The sequence below is a fragment of the Erithacus rubecula genome, assembly GCF_903797595.1.
Source record: "Erithacus rubecula genome assembly, chromosome: 2".
In the NCBI taxonomy this organism is placed as follows: Eukaryota; Metazoa; Chordata; class Aves; order Passeriformes; family Muscicapidae; genus Erithacus; species Erithacus rubecula.
This window is the reverse complement of record NC_136685.1, coordinates 11,237,821-11,258,975: the sequence shown is the minus strand read 5'-3', so window position 1 is coordinate 11,258,975 and position 21,155 is coordinate 11,237,821. Positions and strand designations below refer to the sequence as shown.

The following is a 21,155-nucleotide window of genomic DNA, read 5'->3' as shown; positions in this document are numbered from 1 at the left end:
CCAGTCCTGAGTCACAGTGTGGAATCACTGGTTTCCCATGCTCACCTCTTATCCCCACACCACCAGAGAACCACCACGTGCTTCAGGAGCCTGAGCCCACTTGTAAATGGAACCACTGCCACTGACTAACCCACGGTGAGTGCAAGCCCTCTCAGCAACAACTTACCACAGTGGCCAGACTTACTGCATGCCAAGGCTCTTTTCAGAATACTCATGATTAGGAATCATAGCATTCTGTCTTTAAAAAGACAAAATAGAGAAGCTTTTCACCTCCCTTTGGACAAATGTTTCTAATGTGAACCCTAAACCAAACAACTATATGAATCCTGCATCCAATTAATGCAAGAGTCAGACGAGCCTTGAATCTCCCATATACACATTCTACCAGCAAAATTTGAAAATTTTAACTCTGGAGAGAAATATACTTCCACTGGCTCCATTAGAAATAACCAGGAAATGGTACACGTGGTCTGTGCCGTGTTTTGGATGGAATTTCAGACTTCACAAAGAATCACTACAGTTCATTTGTGGATACATTAAGCATTTCAGGTGAATGGTGGGGCATGAAAGTGGGGTCATCATTATTTTCTTAGCAAAATACCTGTCATTTGTTCCAGAAAACCTTCCTAACAGTGTAAGGTATCTATCTCATCCTTCACCAAATGTGCATTAGAAAAAAAACCACAGAAAGTTCTAGGTAGGTCAGACATTAGCATTCATAGGACAAGACTAAACAGAAAGGATGTGATCCCTTTACTAATACCAAATGAAGTGCAACAATATCTCAGTAATAATTTTTAATGAAAAAAGAACAGTGCTATGAAGAGTACTAAGAACAGTACTAAAAGAAGCACTTCCAACTTGCACAGCATTTCTGAATCTGAAATGCAGACCAAAAGCTGATAACTTTATTCCACCCTTAGGTGGTTATGAAGATTCCCATTGAGGCTGATTAGCTCTTCCATTTCAGTGAATGTAAAATCATATTTCTCATAAAAATACTATGCCTTTCTGGCCTTGACAGCATAGCAAAAGAAAATGAGTTAAACAAGAACATTCACAGGCTCTGCTTTCTGCTTTTCTTGTCATGCCCACTGCTGAATGTGGCAAATAATTCCATCAGCCAGCAAGTTAGAAAGCCTACACAAATTTAATTGCATAATGCTAAAATCCATTTCAGATCTGTCCATGCCAATTTTGACAAGGATTTCTTCCATGCCAATCTGGGACAAAATTGAAATAAAAACTTAGAAATGAGAAAAGGCATTATAACTACAGCAAGTAATGCACTTTAGAGGGTATCAGAACCTGATACAGTGCATACATCAAAGAACCCCCAGCATTGAATAGAAACAGTACCCTATCCAGGTTATATAGGATTTTAAAATTTCATTCTTTCTAAGCTAGCTAGAATAAAGTGGAGCTCACTGAATTGTGAACAGTGGCTCCAGGCAGGGTGCTGTGCAGAGATCAGTGCCCAGTTTCAGCTCTGGGGTGGATGGGGGACAGACACACAGCATCCCTCTGACTGAGCTGCAGTTTCTGGTTCAGGGCACTCCACAGCTCAAGACCTGAGTGCAACCTCCCACTGGCTGGACCCAGATTATATCCCCAGCCTTGCTGCCTGTTCAACAGGGGTGTTAATTAATAGCCTATTATGTGAAAAGTGGGAAGCTGCTCTGCTGCCAGACATGTTCTAATAATAGATCCTTTTAACTGTACATGAATAATAACTAAAAATTTCAAGAATCTTTCTGAGGATGTGGGGGAATCCTAGAAAATAGATTTTTGGAGGGGATGAGAGGGATTTAACTAAGATCAAGAGAAATCCACCCGGCTAACATTAAAAAAAAAAACCAACAAAAAAACCTGCTCATATTGAGGTTAGAAACGTCTTATAATAGTATTTGAGGAGAGGATGGGACTGTAGGTGTCATTTAAGGACACTGAATAACCTATAAGCTTTAGTCTTTTAGATTAAAAACAAATTGGTGCCTCAATTTTCAAATTATTTCCAAGAATTCATGTGGAATTATGTGTTTACTTTGCCTGCAGTGATTTGACAATAGATTTTCTGCAAAAAAGAGCAATTTCAAGATGGTACAGGAAGAGCTCAAATACCCAGAATTCATTTATCTGCAACTATTTTAAATAAGGTCAACATTTAAAGTACAAAACAGTTCTTGAACTGACAAAATCCATTTTAAAAGAATTTGCAGTGAAATCCTGAAATCCACAGACTCTCAAGACTTGCCAGACACTCACTTTTTCTAACATTATTTTCAAGCTGAGTGCTAAGAAGGAATTAAGGTAAAGTAAGTGGTATATAATCAAATCCAAGAGGAAGCAGCTTGATTAAAAATATCCCATCAAGATTCAAGTGTAAAACAGCAATATGGTGCACTTTCTAAGATGGATGAAACTGTTTTTATTTATTGAAATCTTAAAAAAGAACAATTTGGATGAATGCATTAAGTCTGCAATACCCCTCAAAGAAAAGGCCTTTCCACCTTCATGGAGAATGTTTTTCTCCACCAGAACCAGTGTACTGCCCAACTCTCAAATGAGTACTGGGGAGCAAACAGAACTGCTTTTGCTATACAGCATTAACTGAAATTAATGCTGGATTCAAGTTTTTTCAAATATGACCATGGAGTTATGAAAGTTGGTTTCCAGTTTGGATTGAAGAATATTCTTAGGTGTCAAGAATTGCAACTGACAGTGTGAAAGTGTGGACACCTGCACAAAAGTAGGGGAAAGGAGATGTTGTCAAACTTTCTTTTTCTTTTTTTTTTTTTCCTTTTTTTTTTGTAGGCAGTTAATGAAAAAGCCCACAGAAACTAAAGAGCAAGATGCTGATGGAAATAATGAATTCAGTAAACACATCAGGTCAGCATACCCATCATCCTCCAAGTGTAGTGACCACATGTTTATTCATGAGCTTGAACTGCTCAAGCCACAGAAAGCCACATGTCCAGCAAGCCCAGACCAGATCCTGACCTATGCCCCTCACTCTGTTCATTTTCCACTGTATGATGGCCAATTACAGGAGACCAAAGCACAAAACCAAACCCCTTTTTTTAGTCACAATCCCTTTGAGCCAATATAGATTTTGTGCCACTAAAAACTTCTGGGACTGTTTTTTGTGAGAAAAAAAAAAACCCCAAACTTTTAAAATTTCACTTACAAGAATGAAATTCCCTGAAATTTGGAGATGGCAGGTTTGTTCCTCTCCAGGTAGGTGTGCCTGACTAGTGAGCCCTAACCAATGGCCCCTCCCATGGGAAAGGGTTTCCACTCAGTTCTTGGCCACCAGCTTTTGGAAAGAAAAACAACCTTCACTGCCAGGGCAACAAATTTGGTATTTCCCTCTCTCACCACCACCTCTACCAAGGCTCCCCATGCCAGAGCACCTGTTTCCTGCCAAGCCTGGGTCAGGAACACTCTTGCCAACAAGGACACAATGGGGCTGATTCAACCTGTAAGCTCAGGGCAGCTGAAAGCTCTCACAAGAGCTTGGCAAAGCCACAGAGGATGGCCAAGGCCCTCAAAAGTTTGGTAGAAAAAGATTAAGTGATGGTTTGGCTGGAGGTTTGACATCTTGGGATGACAGTAAAGTTTTCAAATTATATGTAGGGAGAAGAAGGGATACATGGTTTCTCCTAAACCCAAACATAATTACCCTTTTTTTTTAATAATTAAAAACTGATTTTTCATAATGAGATAATTAAGCTCTAGATGAGAAGATTAAGGTACTTGCACAGTTCCAGCCATACATTCTAGCTCTCATCTAAGACAGCACATTTGAAATCTGAATTTAATCAGATTTAAATGTGCATTTGAACAATTTTTTGAAGCAGTGCTTTTGAGTGTACACAGATATACATACTCATAGCATGTCAGTTACTTCTTTCAGAAAATAATTTAGAAAAAAATGATTAAGAACAAAACTATTTCAAGATGACAAAATATGTGTCTAATCATTTGAAATGCTCTTTTAAACCATGCTACAAAAGGAAAGTATTTTAAAAACACTGGATTTCCTCAAAACTTTTTAGTTGGTTTATTTTTTTTTTTATAATAGAGGTATTAAGAGAGAAAACATCACACAGTTAGTGTTTCAAATAAAATGCATTTCATGTACGTAGTGAAGAAAGATTAAACCCATATTAAAGGACTTGGTGACAGTGTCTAGAAGTACATGCTGGGAAACTGTAGTCAGGAAAAGTGAAAACAGCTTTGGATCAAATATAGATGTGACAAGAAAACTGGAATGGGAAACACTGCTCTGCAACTGATAACCATGCAATTAAGAGAGATGCAATCAAGCACATACACTTTGACCATTTCACTACTTTTTATAAACTATAAACACAACTAAATCATCACCAAACCAAGCAAAAAATTAGTTCCACCTCCACTACTCTTTTTTTCAGCTTTTTATTTCCAACATGTATTTCCATTCAAGGAAGAATCATAATTTTTTTACCCCTGATTTGTTAAAGAAAGTTGAGGTTGAGTTCTTTCATATGTAAATTTAACAATAGCTCATAAATGTTTTGAATTTAATTTAAGATAAGGTTTTACTTGCATATCTACCTCTCTGCCCCTTTTTCTGCTCAGGATGAAGTAATTTTGTATATCAGAAAGCCATATTCTACTGAAGTGTAATTTGATTTGTTTGCAAATCCCTTTTGAATTGCTTTATGATGCATAAGCACATGCAGTTTATTAGGAAATAATAAGCAAAGAAGGCAAGCCAGGCAAGAAGCTTTGCTCACTTTCAAAGTCAAGGAAAAAATTTGGCCCCTGATCAAGCTCTGTGCAAGTGAGAACTTTTAAAAGATTTCCCATTTGGTTCCTGAAAAATAGAAAAGGAAGAGAAAAGGAGTCCTGAGTGAACAAATGATTTTAGAGGACAGATTGGTTGTGCTGGAAAATACACAGTGTAAGCAATCAGATTTTAAAAGTTTTTCCTCAGTTTGCTGATAAGTCAGGGAAAAGATTCTCTCATTGTCTTGTAATTATTTGAACTTACTTTCAAAATCCAGGAAAAAATGTGGATAGTTTTCAATTTCCCTGGTAAGGACCTTAAGAAGATTACCCATCCCAGCAAACCTAGTAAATGCAACAAAATCATAAACAGTTATACATGTAAACTCAGAGTACTACAGCTAAGAGCTTGACACAGTCTGCATCATATATTCAACATTTTGACAAGTTCTGGACCATGAGAAACATTTTGATGGTCAATTCTGTAATATTTATGCAGAAAGAGAAAGGCCTCAGATAAAAATAGAAATAATTCTGTTCAACAAATTGGAATTTAAACACAGGATCCCAGTGTATAAACAGATATTAATGAGTTTATTTACTTAGCTATTGCTCAGAACTGTATCTCTATTATTGGGCTCCAGATTACTGAACACCATTTCAAAGTAAAAACTGACATCTTAACCCTTGTCTTAGATCTTCAGCAAAAATCCATGTCATTATAAGAAAATAACTCACTATAAGGGACAAAAAAAATCTAGTTGTTTCAAGTCAGTAAGATTTTATATAAAATCTATGCAATTCTATCAAAAAGGACAGCTAAAAACTTTCTAGTTTTTAAATGCATATGTATGCATGAAAAAAAAAAAAAAGAGCAAGTAAAAAGGGAGGTTTGAACTCTATCTTTTTATCTGTTATTCCTATCTTTTATCATCTTGGAATTCTTTGCATTTCAAGTTATAAACAACTCCCAAAAGGAAAAGTGACCAGTTCTCAAAAAAGTAAGTCCCTATGGAAGATAAAAAGAAAAGAGATTTGAAGAAAGGTTTTTTGCCAGTACAGTCTTTAGGAAGATAAGTTACTCTAAAACTGTGCAGAAGTAGAGCTTTCCTGGTCAAACTTAAACTTTTTCTCAGAAGACATAAAAATTAAATCATGAAAAGCACATATCAGAATAAAGAGATCTGCCTGGAGGCATGTAGAAAAATGTAATTTTAGATTTAAAACACAGATTGAAAACTGATTTTTGCCTCAAAGAGAAATATTCTCATTACTCTAAACCACAGCTCTTGGGGCTCACATCTGATGTTCATCTGTGATTCAGTTTAAGTCTTTTCCCACTTAAGAAATCAGACCACAAAAAATTATTCTAAGCATGTACATGGCTGATACTCCACATAAGGAGACAAAGCTTTTTTCAAGTTTTCCCACAAGCATTACAGTAGGAAAAGTATCATCAACCCAAATTTTTATGTGCATAGAAAGGATGTATTTCTACATCAGGAAAACCTAGAAAAGTAATGTGAGCTTGAAGATTTCAAAGCAGCCACAGTTATACCATAAAATGATATATATTTAATCAATAGTCTGTTCAGAGCATGCAACTTCATGTAAGCAAGGCTTTTGTTAAATAAATGGCTTTGTTTTGTATTAAATACTTCTTCAAAATTTTCTCTCCAGAACAAATTCAGTGAGCAGACTGTCAAGCCCTTTGTAAATAGCAACATCTTGCATATACAACATTGAAACACAAAGAAAAATTTTCCATTATTCATAAAGTCATATTCATTACATGCAGGAAAAATATTTACACTTTTACTTTCAGAACAAGATCGGCACCTTATAAACTGAGTTTGACTTTCTGATTAGCCTAAAAAGGGGAAAAACGTGGAAACAGAGCAAAATAGATTTCATACAGTGTTAAAACTTATATCTTCAATAATTTAATATTTTCATCACACTGGTATAATACATTTCATCAGCAAGGAGAAGCACGATAAAGTACACACACTTATTTTCCTTTTCATAACCTTGAAAAAAAATTATATTATGCAATACTATCACAATCAAAATTACTGACTCAGCTTGGATTCTTCACTTTCAACTCTTTTTAAGCCATATCTTACCTCATTGCCTTCAATCTTCAGAGAGAACCCAAGCATTTCTTCTGCTGCCAAAGCTTGCACTGCGTCCAGAAGGGGTTTAGCTGACAGCACAGCGAGGAGCCCTTTGTGCCAAAAACCTGGGGATACCTCCCTCATCTGCACTGAGTAGCTTGAGGTCATGTGCCCAAGCTCTGCCTCTGATCCTTCTTAAACAAGTACAGCACATCTCGGCTTGGGAGATTTCTGAGTTCTGTTCCGGAACTTTCGTAACATTTCCTGGCTTGTTTTTCACTTGATTCCCTCTCTTTCAATCCCTGTGTAGAAACTGATCCAGCTATTCAGGTCACAAGTATGGAACAGAAGCCTACCACACATGCTCAGGCAGGTGGGATTTTCCAGCAATCCTGAAGGCTCTGATTTGACACTACCTATTTTCAAAGCACATCAACCCCAAAAATAGTCATATTCAACATCAACATCCAGAAAATATGGTTCAGGAAGCTGTTCAACATGTTTTAATTATTTTTTATATAATTTATTTATGGTTTCCTAAAAAATCAAAACTAAAAGCAACATCTGGTTCCAAGAAACTCTCACTTTCAAGTGTAACTCATCATTCAACATTAAGCTTTTAATCTAAAATTAGAAGACCAACCTTCATCTTAAAGAAGTGCTAATAAACAGAGATCTTTGCCTCAAAGTGAATTATTTTATTCTGTGTAGCCTGCTGCTTTCCAGTACTTGGCTCTTTCAAACCATCTTTCCTCAAAAACTCGAATAACATATTCTGAACCTCAGAAACTGAAAGTCACCTCCAGGATAATTTTAGTGAGATTTCAAAATAACTACCAGCACACATTATGAGCAGGTCAATATATATATATATATACTGTGGTTGCAAGATAAATGCAAATAACAGCTGATGTAAAGAAGCAAATCATAAAGGTTTAACACAGGAACATGAAATTCTATTTCATTAAACGAGAAAGTAGTTTATTTTACTTACTGTAAAATCAGTTAAAATGTTGAACTGAGATTCAATGCATATATAAAAATATTGCTGATGCTGCACCACTAAATGTTAGCAGCTTCTCTTTAGTGTCTAAATCCCTTAAAATTCCAACTATTAACTATGCTTTAAAAATGACATGTTGACAATGACGTTTGCATTTTATTTTTCCTTATTGTTTTCCAAAACATTAAAGCTTACCCTAAGATATTACATAAGCATGTAGAAAATAGTTTCTAAGCTACTGTTGACATTTTAAAGCTCATTGCTTAATTTTTGATGCTCAACGTTTAATTAGCAGCACACAGACATAAATATTAACTATAACACAGCAAAGAACAGCAAAGTACATTTAGCATTTTGCATTTTATTTACCATTACTCAGTAGCATGCTTTAAAATCTGAGCTATCAACAAAATATCACAGGCTGGTTTTCCAACAAAAAACTGTGATCCTAAAATTCCACTGATTTAGTTTTAATATTCTAGAGGTATTACCTTGTACGGGAAAATAAATTCCTTCTACCCCACTAAAGCAATCAGTTTATTTCTGAATTTTGATATATAAAATACTATTCCCACTAAACAAATCAGAATTCACCCCTACAAATCTGCCATGGATTTTACACACATATACTGAAAGTATACTGAAATATATTTATTATATACTTAAATCCACTTTTGAAAATTTAGTAAGTGCTCCCAAACTGAGTACCACTAACTGAACACTGTTACTCAATTGTAACAATGTACTCAATTGCTTCTTTAAAATCTTGGTTTTTAAATTTTAAAATCTTTGGTAAAACACACTGTTTCAAGTAATTACACAATTTTCAAGTGTGGAGTTTTGCACCACTTTCAAATAACAGCTACAGTACTATAAAAATTGTAGGGAAGTACTGATTGATTTCTACTCTTACAGAACTAATTTAATCAGTACTAATTTAACACCATCAGCAGCACTGCAGTACACTGAAGATGTAACAGAGAGACAAAGCTTTAAAAACTTGTGTTTTTAGGACACATTCGCCAGCTCAAGCCTCTGCAGCTCATCAGGGCTCTTTTGCCAGATACTATTTCCTAAATCTGTCTGCTCTCATAAACATGGTCTGAAAGGCTTTTGTCAAAATGAGCTGTATCAGCAAATGCCTACTGCTTAACCTCATTTAGATCATCCTAACGAAAGCAGGGCTTGTGTGTGTTTTCATGAGCTGCTCCACTGGGAGTTTCAGGAGAAACACAGGCTCCCAAGCTCAGGAGTGGCAATGGATGATTCAAATGGTAACTTCTGGTGGCACACCTGAGTGGGTAGAGACAGGAGGCACCCAGTCCACAGTCTGAGAGAAATGTACTGAGCACATCAGCATCATTAAAGCACTGGAAGCCACCTTACTGCATGAATAATTAATTGTGGTTTCAAAAATATACCAGCATCTGTACGAACTCAAGATCTCTCAGATCAAAAGCATGATTCCAAATCACTGCGATATTCACTCATACAGTTTGTTGAACTGCTTGTAAGGAAACAGCAGAAGTGCAAGATTCAAAACATTACCTTGGGGAAACTGGCTGCTCATGGCCTAGATATGTACAAGGTTAGAAAACTGTGGTGGTGAATTGAGTTACACCCAAATGGTGGCTGGACACCAGTGGTGTTGTCCAGGGCCCAGTCCCAGATAATACAGTCACAGTGATCTGGACAAGGGGAATTGTAATTGTGAAGCCACACCTCAAGTGCTGTGTCCAGTTATGAGCCCCTCACTACTAGGGGGTCATTGAGGTGCTAGAATGAGTCCAGAGAAGGCAATGGAGCTGGGGAAGGGTCTGGGCACAGCTCTGATGAGCAGCTGGGGGTGCTTGGCCTGGAGAAAAGGAGGCTCAGGAATGACCTTAACTCTCTAGAGCCAGCTGGAAGGAGGCTGTAGCCAGGTGGGGTTTGGTCTCCTCTCCCAGGCAAGAAGCAACAGGATGAGAGGACATGGGCTTGAGCTACACCAGTGGAGGCACAGGTTGGACACCAGGAAAGATTTCTTCATGGAAAGAGTGGTTAAATACAGAAACAGACTGGCCAGGGAGGTGGTGGAGTCACCACTCCAAAAGTGTTTAAGAAACAACTGGACATGGCACTTGGCTCTAGTTGGCACGATGGTGCTCAAAGGTTGGACTCGATAATCTTGAGCTCTTTTGCAACCTCAGTGATTGTGTGATGGAGTGCACGGTCAGTCAGTGCACAGAGACACCAAGCTGGGCAGGAGTGCTGCTCTGCTGAGGGCAGGAAGGCTCTGCAGAGGGATCTGCACAGGCTGCACTGATGCTGAGGCCAGTGAGGCTCAGCAAGGCCAAGGGCTGGGTCCTGCCCTTGGCTCACAACAACCCCTGCAGAGCTACAGGCTGGGCAAGAGGGGCTGGAAAGTGGCCAAGAGCAAAAGGAGCTGGGGGTGCTGGCCAAGAACAGCTGAACATGAGCCAGAGTGTGCCCAGGTGGCCAAGAAGGCCAATGGGATCCTGGCTGTATCAGAAACAAAGTGGCCAGCAGGACCAGAGAAGTGGTATTGAGCAACAAGACAAAGGGAAATGGCCTCAAGCTGCACCAGGGACGTTTAGATTGGATATCAGGAAAGATTTCTTCTCTGAGAGGGCAGTCAAGCACTGGCACAAGCTGCCTGGGGAAGTGGGTGAGTCACCATCTCTGGAGGTGCTTAAAAGACTTGTAGATGTCATGCTTAGGGATATGGTGGATTTGGCAGGATCAGGTCAACAGCTGAACTCAACAAACCTGGAGATCTATTCCAACTTAAATGATTCTATATTTATATTACTTCTTCCCATCAAATTCCACAGTAGGTTTTTTTTATAATAATCTCTTCAATTTTCTTATAGTTGAGAATATTTGCATGGATATGGTACTATTACTATCTTCAGCTGTTTTACTGCTGAGTGATTAAATCTTATAAACAGCAGTTGCATTGATAAAGAAAAATATAACAACTGATACTTAATAGACTCTCAGTTGTGCAAATACAGTTAGTTTTCAGAAATGGTATTATTTCTCTATGGACTTTATTTTAGAAATTAGTTTAAAAATATACCATTATACTAAGAAAAAAGAAAACACAGTCATACATTTGTGTTGAGGTGATAATTGCACAAAACCTCCAAAAATATTCAATAATGAAGAATGAACAGTATTCCCCAAGCAAGCAATACTCATTTTCCAGAAAAAATAAATGATCCCCAATGCTGGCCTCTGAACACTGGATTTATAAGGTTTTCATAATAGAAATAACATACATAAAGTGCACCAAGTGGCAACCTATACACAGGTAAAGAAAAATCAGTGCCACACATTCCTTGGGCAGGTAAAGTATAAACAGACAAAAAGAAACCCCAACAAAACTCAAAGCCAGAAAACAGCTATAAAGAAGTGAAAAGTGGAATAAGAGAAGAAAGTTATTCAAGGTGAAAGTAACTGAAGATAAAAGAACCATTCCCTCTTTGAACAACCATTTTATTAAAATTCCTAGTTGAGGAACACTTCCAGCCAAGAGCTTTTGCTGCTAACTGATATGCAGATTGCAGGACACAATTAAAATCTACAAAAAAGTGATGCAAGTCAAAGGGAATTAATAAAAGGGTTGTAATGACAAATATGTTTTGCAGTAATCATAAAATGTTTAAAGAGTTAGCCAACATTAGTACCTGTAGCCCCAAGGATTACAGAGCTTGGCTTGTGGTTTCCTTTAAATTAAAAGGTAAAAAAAGAAAAAAATTACCTTAGATGAACCTAAAACTCATCCAGCAGGGGGATTTTTCTATATATCAACCCTCACACCTGAATTTACTTTGAACAGAACTCCTGTATATTTGTAGAGTATATAATGTCAGAGCAGCCATCATGAAAGAAAACCAGGCATCCAAAATATCTGGATTTTGATTCATAGATCATAATAAAAAACAAAACAAAACACAAATCAGACAAACAAAAAACACCACCAAAAATGTAGAATGGATTCCAGTTATGTAATTAGAGTAATATTGTATTTGAATTTAAGAAAGTACTGATGAACTTTGATCCTTCTGCTTGACCACAGGGTAGCTAGAGTAACCTAGTCTGAATATGGCACTGCCTGTACAGATGATTTACACAAACCAGGGGGACAATTCTGTACACAAAAAATGGAGCCTCTATCAATTTTCACAGCAGGGAGACACCTTTAAAAATACAGAACAGGTTTGGCTAGTTTGAGTGTTTCTTCCTTCAAAATAAAACCACTCTATTTTGTTCCAAGTGGGCTTTGACTCAGTTCCTCCAAAATCTTGTAAGAGAGCCACACTACCATCTGCCTCTTAAAAGTTTTTTTTGTCCTTGTCATCTTCCACCAAATTCATAGTGGGAAAAGAAATAAGGCACCTTAAAACACACTCAGTTTTAGGGGTCTAATGATTTGAACATTTGAGAAGGTATCTGATTGCAATATTTATGAATATAACGAGTGAAAAAATCTATGCTAGATCAGATAAGAATCAGAAACAGGACATTTGGGTGAAAAATCAGGAAAAAAATGTTCCTGGTCCTTTCTGCCAGTAAATGCCTGCTGATCATTCAGTCTTCTGACTATGCCATATAGAATTTCTATTATATGCACAGAAAATCCAACGCAAATGTCCAAAAAACAAGATGAAAACCATCATATTCTAGTTCTCTGGACCACTATGGCAAGAACTTTCCTCAGAGTGATTTTATTTTCCAGCTATTTCTTATGCCAGTTGATAACAGGAGTAAGTCTTCACATGCTAGACTTCTTCTCTTTCTATTTTTCTTCTCATTTTAATACATAAATGCCAAAACAGAGTATCTAATCTCAGTAAGTCAAACATAAATCCTAAGGGGACTGGATTTCTCAGTGCATATTTCCTAGTGATCTGCTCTGAATGTGTCAGTATGTAGGATATAATGCATTTTGCCATTTTGTATTTATGGTTTGGAGGGTAATATTTTTTAAGATATGGATCAGAAGCAGTCTTTACAAGTATGGTTTCCTAGGAAAGGGGAAAGAAGTTAAAGAACATTTTAAAATACTAAACAGACAATTAACTCAATCAAAGATATCGACATTAGTGGAATTAAGACAGCTATGGCTGGCAATATTTACCAACAGCTCAAGATTTAAGGAATTAAAGATGAAATGTGCATCTTTCTAGGGATTTGCTGTTTTTAGTTTAAAAATTTGTCATCATGGTCTTATTTAATATCTTGTTACAAAAATAAGAAAACTAGTTGTCCTATTACAAGGCTGCTGATGGAAATAGCAAAAGTTCTATTAGAAAAAAAGAAAAAATCAAAACCCATTAAATAAACTGAAGGATGTTAAAATGTATTTAAAATTTTGGAAAAAGGTAACAGAAAATCTTCTCTGTGTGTCAGGGTAAGGGGGAAAAAAGAAACAACAGGTAACATCCAAAAACAGCAACTTGAGAGACCATCTAAGCCAGGGAAGTGTTTAAGAAAGTTCTGCTGAACCTATGGAGACGTAGGAGCAAGAGAATGGGGCAAGAAGCTTCAGGAGAATTAATTAACCATGCATCTCTATGGGTTTCTGGAGTAATAAATGCCCTTTTGAGAGGCTATTTTTGACTTTTATGGTAGCTATGAGGAAAATTAATTGAATATAGGGAAGGAAATGGAAGAAATTAAAAATAGAGGGGGTTACTAAACAAGGAGAAAACAGCAAATTAAACTGATTTCAAAAAGGCAGTTTCAGTAATCTCAGGTATCTGGAAGGACAGATCTCTTGGAAAGTTGATTTAAGGATAAGGGAGTGCAGGAAACTTAGCAGAAGAGAAGATACACAACAGGTTATTCTGATGGAGAAGAGAGGTAAAATGGAGGCTCAGAAATCAGTACACCTGTATAAGCATAGGGCAAAATTGCAGAATTATATAGAGGGAACTTTGACAAAGATGAGGAAAGAGAAAATATTATTTTATTTACTACCATAAATTTGCTAGAACACTAAAAATCGGAAAAAGATTTTCTCTGCTGTCAGCAGTTTACTAGCTAAAAAAAAAAAACAAAAAAAGACAATGGTATTTTTAAATAGTATCTGTTGCATAGATCTAGTTTTGTTCAATACTTTTAATTAGTGGCAGGCAGAGGAGAAGAAAATACCCTTTTAAAATATGCATTAAGCTAGAAGGAAATTAAAATATTCTGGAAAATAGGATCGAAATTACAAATACTTTAATAAACTGGAAATACTATGCAGAAGACACTCCATAAATACAAATGAAAATTACTCCACTCAATGATAAAACCAAATCAATCCCACAAATGTAAATAGACTGGTAAGCAGAAAGATTGAGGAAAAAATATTTAATCATTATACTGGAGTATAAATTAAACATAAGGCAGCTTAGAAAGTTCCTAAACTCCGGAATTTTTCAATGACTGCTCTCACAGTCAAATTAAGGGATGAGGAGACTGAATATTGAACAATAAAAGATTTTCTCCAATACACTAGCCTAACCTGTAAGTATGCAGGAGTTACTGAAAAGTATAAATTTCAATATAAGTCCTCCTTTTTTCTTAATTAATTCCATGCAATTTTTTTAATCCTTATGATATTATTTTTTTTTGTGCACATACTTTCAAATTAAAGACTCAATTCATTAAGACATACAGGGCAGAATGGGTGTGTGGCATTCTTCTGCAAAACAGCCTGCCTTAAAAATTGTGTTAATAGACAAGCACATTAGCCCTCTTAATGATGCAAACACAAACAGATTCTTAATTTTGCATTGTGCCTAATACTTTAAGAAGCACATTCCCTAGTAAATCTATTTTCAAATAATGTGTTTTACTTACACTGATCGGCAAACAATCCTTGTGCCTCAACATGAGCTGCTAAAACCACTGCAACTTTTTTGGGTACATTAGCAATTCTGTCATTTGCCTAAAATTACACACAGGGATGGACTACTATGGATGGTGCAGAATTAAAACCATCCTTTTAATTAAAAATTAGATTTCTTGTAAGCGTAAATGAAAATTGAAAGCATGCACTGACCCTGGCAAGCTCTGCAGTAATTAATTCCAATCACTCCTGGAAGCCATTCCTAGTATAGCAATGAAATTTGCACAAGAACTTTTTATTAAGACAATAAAATTAATGCACGGTTGTGACTTTATCCGGCACTCGCCCTTTGCTGTATGTGTGTGCGGTGCTGACTGACCAGCGCGGATGGCGGCCGCTCCCAGACCCATTTATGCCGGTTGGCTCCCCACGCTGGGAGGCGCGCAGGCCTGCGGAGGCTCGCTATCCACTATCCATTATCCACTATCTATTATCCATTAACCATTATCCATTATCCATTTCCCATTATCCAGGGAAAGCGGAGCGTGCGGACGGGACGGCGTGGGAGCGCCCCCTGCTGCCGCACGGCCGCCACCGCGCCGCCCCAGGCCTGGAGCAGCTCCAGCGAGGGAGATCAATCCAGGGACCTGCGGGCGATCCACGGCATCTCAGAGCAATCCAAATCCCTGTGGGCTATCCATGGCCCCCCATGGCAATCCACAGCCTGGGTGATCTGCTCCTGCACAGGCAAGTTCTTCCTCACGTTCAGGTGAGATTTCCTGTGTATCACTTTTTGCCCATTGCCTCTTGTCCTGCTGCTGGGCTCCTTTTACACACACTGATGGACTCTTCTCTCCCTTTTCTCCCCTCCAGGCTAAACAGCCCCAGCTCCCTCAGCCTTTCCTTCCCAACGAGGTGCACCAGCTCCCTGACCACAGCCCACCTTCCACCCAAAAAAAGCCATGGAGCCCTCATCCCAGCTGAAACCAGCCCAAGAGGAACAGGCTCCCTCTGCACCAGCAGCCAGCATTCCGCACGGGCTCCAGGGCATGACCCTTCACTTACAGCTCAAACCAACCCCCAACTAATCCAGACAATATTATAATAACCACATTTCAAAACTAATACCAATATTAGAAACCAAATCATATTGCTTTCCTTTTCTTCCTGCTGAAACTCATAATATAGCTTAAGAGTAGCAGTGACTGCATCTGAAATTATTAGAAGTGTCATTTCCACTCAAAGGTTTAAGAGCCCATGGGGGCAGCTCAGGCTCAGCACAGTGAGATCCCCAGGCAGGTGTGGGTTCTCCAATCTGTACAGCAACATTGGTTTTATTTACATTTTTTCAAGAAGTATGGATTAACATTATTCCTTTTGAATTCAGGTTAGAAGCTGAGAATGAAGAATGGTTCTGTTGTCTGGCTAAAAGCGACACACAGGATGAGATCTCTTCATTTTAAAATTCCTGCTACCAAACATGGAAGGAAGAAATCTTTCTTATATAAGATTTTCTTACTGTCTTTGCTGAATCCCATTTTTTATTGTCTTTCAATCTTCATCATTAACTTAACCAACCTGTAATACAGCACTAAAACATGCCTGGAAACTGAATTTTGGTTTATTTTCCTCTGAGCTAATTACTATTTTAGTTGCAAATTATTCAAATGATTTACTAATAAAAAGAGCATAAATAAAAACTTCAGAAAAGCCTGAGAGATTAAGTGAAAAGTACATAGTGATTGAAGATTATACAGGTTGATGGAAAATAATGGAAATTTACAGAAGTCAAAAAAAGAGTTCAAAGAACAGAGTTTACAGACTAAAAAGAAATTGAAAGACCTAAATCAATACACATTTCAAAAGTGCAAAAAGTCTTTTTCATTAAAAAAAAGCCTTTAAATTGCAAAAAAGGATTATATTCTTTTTGTTTAGACTAGATTTTTTTAAAACATTAATATTAGAAAAAAATATACACTATAGATTATTGGTATGATGTTTTTAATACATTTACATTTTATATCAAATACACCAATTTATTAATACTACCATCCAAAGTACTTCGCAAAAAAGAACATTTATTTAAAAAATATATTCAGGAAATGATAACTTTCAGTGACAGTGGTAGAACAGACATTTGGTGTCTATCTCATCTTCCAGGAGTTCCAAAGGACAATGACAGAATCATGGAATATTCAAGGTGGGAAGGGACCCTCGAGTCCAACTCTGCCCTGACTGGCCCATGTGGGGATCAAACAGCCAACCCTGGCAGTATCAGCACCCTGCTCTCACCAGTTATTTGAAGTTTGAAAAAGTTCAATTACAGCAGGGACTATCCCCCTCCCATTTTGGATACATCAAACAAAAGGCACTCACTCCTTCTTCAATTCAGTTCTTGAACCATCAGCTTGTTCCAGGTCACTGTTTGTTTGCCCAGTCACCAACCAAAAGAGCTAAAGCAAAGCATTGTTTAAACACCAAAATTATCACCTTACTATCAATTAATATTTCATTAATCTAAAGAATCGGTGCAAAGTGACCAAGACTGTTGTTTAATGTTTCAAATCAAATTAAATACCCAAGCAAGATCCTTATTTTCCTCTAAGTTCAACATTCTGCAATAAATAATTCCCACATTTTAATAAATTTAATCAAAAAAATGAACTAATAAACTTCTTAAAATGCACCTGATAATTAAGTTTCTTGAAAACATGCTATAATCAATATATTCTAAGCAGGAGGAAAAAACTCCAATACACAAATCAAGAGAGCTGTGTGGCACTTGATTTGGCTTTGGAACAGGCTGCAGTTAAGGCAGATATCCACTAAGTGGCATTAGCAACCCAAACACCTAATTTTTACAAAAAATAATCATAATACAGAACACTTTACCTCCAACAAACAAATTGATGGAAAACATTTCTTTTGAACGATTAATTTTATTAAATTTTGTCACAAGCTTTGGCATAATTCCAAACAGTATTAGCAATTTAATTTTCAGATCAAGACATTTGCAAATATTTAGCAAGATGGTCAAATTAGAAATAAAACCATCATGACAAACCTATTAAACAAAGCAACCAAAATATGGGAGCTATGTGAGCTCAAATTAAGACATAAAACTACAGCAAGGTATTTTAAAAGTAGTTAGAGCTTCAGAAGTGCTGTAAATCAACAAGTCTGTTGTGAAGTGTATAAAAGTCACACCAAACATTTACTTTACAAAAAACACTTAAAAAAATTCTAATAATTTAGATATACTGATGCTACCTGATTCTAGAGAGTATAAGAGATTACAACAGCTGGGAAAGTAAGAAAACTACTACACTTCACTTGTTATTTAAGGATTTGTTTTCCAAATATTAATTTGAGGTTAATAACTGCAAATATACGGTTCTGAAAATTGTTTACTGGAAAAGTGCCTTTAGGAACAATATAAACACCAGAGAAAAGTATTAGAACAGAACTCTCATTTTAAAATACTTTTCCCCTATCCTATTGTTTGTCCCTGGTCTTTTATGACTGACAGTTTGTTCATACATAAACAGCTCATGAATATACATGGTGTGAAAAATCTGTATTACTGTATACAAGATTACAGAAAAATTAAATGAGCAAGTACTTCTATCTCTCTGCCTCATCAAAACATATATTTAAAGCTTGTGAAATATCCTATATATGCCCTCAAAATTCTCAGCATATTTCAATGCTACAAGGAGTAAGACATTCCTTTTTTTTTTTTTTTTTAAGTTATTTTTTCTTTCTCCTTGCTGGCCACAGAGGAATTGCATTAGGACATAGTCCTTTTTCCCTACATCCGCCTACGACAAACATTTGCTGCAAGTCAGCGACTCCAAAACCAAATTGTTTACAATTAACTCAAAAAGCCATTAAAAAATTGCTTCTTTGTTCCAGTTGGAAAGAGAGACAGCCAGATGTGTGGCTTGTTGATCTTGCTCTTTTCTGACCTCTGAGTGTAGGAAGAACTGCAGCTGAGGAAGGAAGTCAGCAAGTTGTGCTAATGAAGGTGAACGTTGCAAAAAAAGGGCTTGCAATTTTTTTCATGAAAGAAAAATATATTCTAAAAACTTTTTTCATTTAAAAACAGATAATTCAAGGCCTTATTTTTTCCTGTGGATGAAAAATTAAGAATCTTTGTTCTAGAAGTCACTGAGTTAGTATCTTTTGCTACTTTAGAAAAATTATGCCATTAATTCCAAAAAGCTTGATGAAGTTTCGTTGAGGTGTCTGTAAATTAGCAGACAACTCATCATTAACACCTGCTGGAAAACCATCCTTCTTTGAGGATGTAAAACTCAGGAAGAGCCTTTTAATTTTAGGCTCTGAGTCACAGTCTAGCACTACAAACCAAAATTTGGCATGAAGCTGAATTCCAGATTGAGAGTGTGCCCAGTTCTTGGGAAAACACATCTGGCCAACAATACAAGGCACCCCTACAATTACCACAGTACTTGTCTTCACAGCTCTCCCTGAAACACATTTATACATTATATCTGTAAAATACCTGGCAATGAATTAACTAAATGTCTGTGTTAAAAACTTCATTATGGGGTACTCCTCCTAACCTTATGGAACACGCCTGTACAAGATACTAAGAGATAAAAACAGTCTCAAAAACTGCACAGCAACAGGTGTGCAACGTTATCATCCCATTTACACACTTTTAATTACTTTCTAAAAAAAATGCCTGAAATGCACACTGAAATTCTACAACCACGGTGCTCCTCATTTTATCAAGATACCTGAGATGTTAGCAAGTTATCATGGCCTAAGGTAAACTAAGGACACATTTGTATGTGAAGTACAAATTCACTCCAGAGATTCAGCTTTAGATATGAATTCTGGCACTCTGCAACAATCCTTAAGCAGTTTGTGAAGCCTACTTCAGACATCCAACTTAATTGTCTGGATTAGATTAAATGTTTGATCTTGGTCTCCCTGCATTGCTAACTTCATTTAAAACAGTTCACATTACTTTTAGTGGAAAATGCTGCCTAATTCTTGTCAAGCAGTTACTACTTTAAGAACATATTTACCATGTGAAGACCTGAATATAATCATCATAGTTCAACTATTGTGATATTATTTAATTAAGAGACTTTAGAGTGTCTTCTTAGAAAACAGGAAATCGAAAATGAAAACTAGTTTATTCTCTTCCCACCCCTTATTCTCCTGCTCCCAAGGTCATTTAAAAAAACAACAGTAATAGATCACCATATACATGGTGATACAAACACTCCTAAAAACAGTTATACTACTATTTAATCTGATAGGGGCATTGAAACTCTGGAGAACTAAAGCAATAATTCATGTCACACTTTTCAGAAGTTGCAAAGGATACTGGCCATTTTGAAAACAGTCTACAAGATTCAATTTTCCTGTTTGCACTGACAGAAATGAAAACCTTATCATGTAAAGTTCCCAGCACAGCTCAAACAGCTCACATCTAAGAGCACAAAAAATTTGCTTCAGCTGCATTAGCATTTAGGATTTACTACTGACTTGTCACTTTTATATTAAGATTTGATCTTCAGAACCTTTCCTTTTACACACACAAGAAAAAACTTCATGTGTTTCTGCAGCTTGTATTTGGTCAGTCTAAAGAAATCTTTAAGATCGATTTTCTTACCAGGTGTAATTCCTACCAATGAGCTTAATAAAAACAGTGAACCATGCTGTAGTAGTATTGACTTTCTATGCAATAAATATTAAATAGTCCATAATTTAACAAATCTTTATTTACTCATTTCACTCCCTTTTTTTTCTCCCTGTTTCCTGTTTCTTCTGCCACATCAAGAGTATTCAATTTCACTTCTACCATTTTTCTTTTTATTCTTCCCTTTCATTCTACTTGTCCTCTCTCTAAGATTTCCCTTTAACTCATCTCAGTCCCAGCCACTGGAGTGGGTAAGTCCATGCTGAACACCCATTTTTGAGATTCTCCCCTCTCTGGCTCAGAAGGATCATCCTTGGGCCTTTAATTTTAGTTGAAATGCTATTATAAAGTTTAATAGGTATGTCATGTACATAATTCCTATTTCAAGTCCCATATGACTGTAAACAAATAGAATGTTGGAAAAAACCTACAGAGAAAGTAATACCTAAAAATAAAATATGCAAAATAGCTTTGCTGTTTGTGTGTACAGTCCTTACAAGTTCACATGAGTAGTTTAAAACACAGAGAATAATTGTCTGTCCTGCAGAAATTGTCAAACCTCTGATTGCAGCCTTTCATCCTAAGTCTCTCCAGCCACCCCTCCCATCCACCTCCTTCCTTGGACCTGGGTTTGTTCACCCATCCAATGAAATGAAACAGGAATATCACTGTCCTTCAGTTACACTGGTTCCACATCCTTCGTGACCTTAAAGTGACAAATCTCTACACCTTCCACCT

General features: G+C 36.8%; 1 protein-coding gene across 7 annotated transcripts in view; it reads right to left on the bottom strand.

Moving 5' to 3' along the window:
• CYRIA (CYFIP related Rac1 interactor A) overlaps positions 1-21,155 on the bottom strand; it is a 54,909-nt gene that overhangs the window by 14,530 nt on the left and 19,224 nt on the right. For 4 of the 7 annotated variants that reach the window (XR_013773292.1, XM_079298118.1, XM_079298119.1 and 1 more), the window contains one exon: positions 5,039-5,118. The exons of 1 other annotated variant lie outside the window; for it this stretch is intronic. Coding sequence is in view for 4 of the 6 variants with exons in the window: in XM_079298118.1 (XP_079154244.1) it covers positions 5,039-5,108 (70 nt within the window). In the remaining 2 variants the exon portion in view is untranslated. Of the gene's footprint in view, positions 1-4,781; positions 4,862-5,038; positions 5,119-21,155 lie in introns of all 7 variants that reach the window. 2 more of the 7 variants (XR_013773293.1, XM_079298117.1) reach the window with 1 other exon arrangement.